Genomic DNA, 4,695 nt, shown 5'->3' with positions numbered 1-4,695 from the left:
CCTCGGCAGAGCTCCGGCCATGCGGCTGGAGAAATAAACATCTCTCTGAAACATCTATCAAGAATCGGTCCATATCTATTTCTTTTCCACGGGCCTCGTTGTCCGATACACGTGTTGCAGTATCCCCACTGCATGCAGGAACTGCCTCGCTGCTGCTCAGAGAGGGCTCGGTCCATGTGGGTGAGGCCGCACGGTCTCTGAGGCACGCATCCCTTCGCCAAGACACAGCTGACATTGCTCAACAGTCTCAGTAAATAAATAATATTCATGAAAATATTCTTCCATCGGCATATATTTTGACTCAGAAATTAACTGTGTCCAAATGGTCTTCCAAATGGTCTTCCAAATTAAGATAAATGTCCATATGCAGCTCTGAGAGCCAAGAGTCTTTCCACGGTTCCTCCATAGTTTAGAGATGGAACATCAAAACAAAAACAAGAAGAGAAATCCAGAGTTTACTCACAAATCAGTCGCTGTCCTTAGGGATTGGGGATTGTTCTGCTCGCATTACCCACCATTTGTTACAGTGGGGGTACTGCAACACGTGTATCAGACAACGAGGCCCGTGGAAAAGAAATAGATATGGACTGATTCTTGATAGATGTTTCAGAGAGATGTTTATTTCTCCAGACGCATGGCCGGAGCTCTGCTGAGGAACTGAGGCAATCACAGGACCCGAGGGTCCTTGCCCGCGCAGGGGAACACAAAACAACCAATGGGGAACGAGGTTGACCAGGGGCTAGGGAAACCCCGTGTCTCCCCCCCAGGGCCCCTCTCCCAGGACCACATGGCAGGGGGGAAGGGACCCTGACACTCCAGCATCTCAGTGTCTTGTCATGAGGGGCCCAAACCTGAACACAGTATTAGAGGTGTGGCCTCACCAGTGTCAAGTACAGGGGAAGAATCACTTCCTAGTCCTGCTGGTCACACTATTGCTGATACAAGCCAGGATGCCATTGGCCTTCTTGGCCACCTGGGCACATTCTGGCTCATGTTCAGCCAGCTGTTGACCAACATCCCCAGGTCCTTTTTTGCCAGGCAGCTTTCCAGCCACCCTTCCTCAAGGCAGTAGTGTTTCATGGGGTTGTTGTGACCCAAGTGTAGTACTCAGCACTTCACCTTGATGAATCTCATACAGTTGGCCTTGGCCCATCAATCCGACCTATCCAGATCCCTCTGTAGTACATTCCTACCCTCCAGCAGATCAACACTCCCACCCATCTTGGTGTTGTCAAACTTGCTAAGGATGCACCCCTCATCTAGAGCATTGATGAAGATAGATATATTAAACAGGACTGGTGTAATAGTGGTGTTTAGAGACATTTGTTTCTAAACTAACCATCTAAGGTAAATTCACTTTGTTTTTATATACATATTTAATAAATTATCTGTGAATTTTAGAATATCAAAGAGGAAGTCAAGCTGTATAACTTTAACGGGTTGACCTTGGCTGGGTGCCAGGTGCCCACCAAGCTGCTCTATCACTCTCCTTCCTGGCTGGACAGGAGAGAAAAAATAAGAACTTGTAGGTTGAGATAGGGCAGTTTACTAAAGCAAAAGTGAAAGTTTGCATGTGAACAAGCAAAGAGAAAAAAAAGTTTATTCTCTACTTCCCACCAGCGAGCGATGTTTAGCCACTTCCCAGGAAGCAGGGCTCCAGCATGTGTAGCAGTTGCTCTGGAAGGCAAACATTGTAAATAACGAATGCACCCCCTTCCTCCTCCTTTTATTAGCTTTATATCTGAGCTGACGTCATATGGTATAGAATATCCCTTTGGTTAATTTGGGTCAGCTGGCCTAGTTGTGTCTTCTCACAAGATCTTGCCCACTCCCAGCCCCTTGATGGGGGGAGTGTTGAGAGACAGCGCTGCTCAGCAGTAGCCAAAACACTGGTGTGTTATCAACACCTTTCTAGCTACCAATGCAAAGCACAACAGTCTGAGGGCTGCTATGGGAACATGAACTCCAGATCAGCCACACCCAAACAGTAACCCTCTGTTTAATAGTAAAAGGATGATTTCAAATAAAGAGAGTAGTTTTGTTACATAAAAAAACTACTGGTGGCTTGTTGACAATTTCTAACACTTGTTAGAAACTTTGCTGGAAAGGAAGTTGCTTTTTTGGATGGAGAAAAAATTCAAACCAGGAACTCAGCAGACCAATTTAGTGACCATTTTAAAGTGACTTTTTTTTTGTAACATTCCCCAGTAGAAATTTCAATTCCCAATTCTGGGACCTTACAGTTTAAAGTCTTACCTATATTAACTAGGTTTATTTTTACAGAAGAGCACAAGGAAGGCAAGTATTAAAAGGTGAAATGTCTCCTTCCTGTGCTTGGTTGCAAAGTATATCCTATCTTTATATTTTTCAGCTTGGTGTTTCACTTGGCACTTTGGGGGCTATACCAGCAGCAGCACTGGACCCTAACATTACAACACTGGGAGAAATACCACAGCCACCAATTATGGGGAATGTGGACCCATCCAAGATTGATGAAATTAGAAGAACAGTCTACGTTGGAAACTTGAATTCACAGGTAGCTTTTTTGTTTTTGTTGGCAATAATAATGGACGATACAGAATTGTTAATTTGTGAATTACAATCTTACATTTTAAGAGTTTTCATTAGTTGATGCCAATCGAAGTTTAAACAAAACAAAAAAATACTCCTTTTGGTTACTAGAGATATTTCAAATTCTTGAATGCTCTTTTGCCAATCAGATCAGACCAGACTGTGGAATTCATTCTAGCAGGAAACCAGAGAAATCACACTCTAGCTGAATTCAAGAAACATACTTATGACTGTGTGTGTTGATTAAATGTCCAGCTGGGTTATATTAGCTGAACAATGCCTCAGAATTTGTGAGAGCATGGTAGCTGTCCCCCACAACACTGCAGTTGCTTAAGTACAGTAAGAAGAAATTATTTGTCCTAGTAGAAGTTGCAAAATTAGCACAAATACATTTGAGTTGCTCTGACAGGAAAGTTGGGTCTGTCAGAAATTTCTTTTTCAGCAATTGATTGAATTGATTGAAAAACAATTTGGTTTTGATTTATGGAAATATAAGTATTTGATTTTTGTGTTTCTTGACTGCCAAAGTAACTACTAGAGTATAAAACTACTATTGATTGCAACAAAATAAAACAAGCTTGAAACTAGTAGAAAAACAGATAAAAGTGAAGTCTTGTAATACTGCTTGGATTTTTTTTAATTGATCAGAATTCACGATCACTATCTTGGACATAGGTGTATCATCAGTTATTTCAAATAAGTTGTCTGAAAACTGCAAAATCCTGTACAAGTGCTTTTTTAACCTAGATGTAGGACTTTAGGGCTCATGGTGGTACTATTTTAAATTGTAATATATTTTTTATATTAATGGAAGAAAAAAATACCTTTCTCTCTTAAAGTGTAACATTACCAAATTCATGTCATCTGTGTAATGATGATGAGATGTCTTTCCAAAATCTGTAGCTGTTAGATTATCTGATCTGTTGGATAAGTGATTTTCATTATATATTTTACTTCAGCTGAGCTCTTTGACTCTTTCTAGACTACAACAGCAGATCAGCTGCTTGAATTTTTTAAGCAAGTTGGAGAAGTCAAATTTGTGCGAATGGCAGGTGATGAGACGCAACCAACACGATTTGCTTTTGTGGAATTTGCAGACCAAAATTCTGTACCTCGAGCTCTTGCCTTTAATGGAGTTATGTTTGGAGACAGGCCACTGAAGTAAGAAATTAATTATCCATATGAATATTGAATGAGAGATGTCTTAGTATCCTTATACATTTATGACTGGTGTGCAGGAAACTAGTGTGATTAATATTTTTTTCAATGTAAAGACCTATTTTTAGTAAACTGGAATGCTTTTATGAACTCAAATTTCAAGGTTGGACATAACTTTTTTCCCAAGAAGAATATGGTTGGCATTGAATATTTCTACATCTAATCTTGAATTGGTGAAAGCCATAACAGTGAAAGAATCTGCAAAGTCCTTTGTACTAATTAAGCTTTATATATGATGTGTATGTAATTAGTAGGTATTAATGTAGGAAATTTGATCTGGAATAGATTTATAGACTTCTACTAGAAAATATTTTAACACAGAAAGAAATATTGTGCCACAATTATTTAAAAGTCATAAGATTTGAAAGCAATAAAAACCAGACATTTCAGATACTTAGAAAAGATGAGTGTTAGGAAAAATCTGCAGTTTTTCTGAACTTTGAAGTTTTTAGTCATACATGGAAGTTGAGGTGTTTTCATTTTTTTTGTTTTCATTTTTCCTTTTCAAGAGTTTGGAAGTTAAAGTTTTTATTTTTGTCTTAATTTAGAATAAATCACTCCAATAATGCAATAGTGAAGCCTCCTGAAATGACACCCCAAGCTGCTGCCAAGGAACTGGAAGAAGTGATGAAGAGAGTAAGGGAAGCCCAGTCTTTCATATCTGCTGCTATTGAGCCAGGTAGGTATATTATGTTCATTACCTAACAGATGTGTTCTGTGTGTACCTTGACACATGCTTTTAAGAGCACTTTCAAACACAGGAAAAGGGCACTCAAAGGTGAGCAACATATATGTGGGTGTGTTAGTTTAACACAGCCTGGCTTTTGATGGGGGCGGGGGGAAGCCACAGAGACAACTTCTGAAAGAGAAGCTGCTCGAAGCTTCTACTGTGTCCAGCAGAGCCAA

The 4,695-nt window shown here is 39.9% G+C and overlaps 1 protein-coding gene across 1 annotated transcript in view; it reads left to right on the top strand.

Moving 5' to 3' along the window:
• LOC103613021 (splicing regulatory glutamine/lysine-rich protein 1-like) overlaps window positions 1–4,695 on the top strand; it is an 81,498-nt gene that overhangs the window by 37,917 nt on the left and 38,886 nt on the right. The window contains exons 4-6 of the mRNA XM_008630748.2: window positions 2,372–2,536; window positions 3,554–3,732; window positions 4,338–4,468. Of these exons, the coding sequence (XP_008628970.1) occupies window positions 2,372–2,536; window positions 3,554–3,732; window positions 4,338–4,468 (475 nt within the window). The remainder of the gene's footprint in view (window positions 1–2,371; window positions 2,537–3,553; window positions 3,733–4,337; window positions 4,469–4,695) is intronic.

Source organism: Corvus brachyrhynchos, unplaced genomic scaffold (assembly GCF_000691975.1).
Source record: "Corvus brachyrhynchos isolate BGI_N302 unplaced genomic scaffold, ASM69197v1 scaffold123, whole genome shotgun sequence".
NCBI classification, from domain to species: domain Eukaryota; kingdom Metazoa; phylum Chordata; class Aves; order Passeriformes; family Corvidae; genus Corvus; species Corvus brachyrhynchos.
The sequence above is the reverse complement of the archived record's forward strand: the minus strand, read 5'-3'. Positions and strand labels throughout refer to the sequence as shown.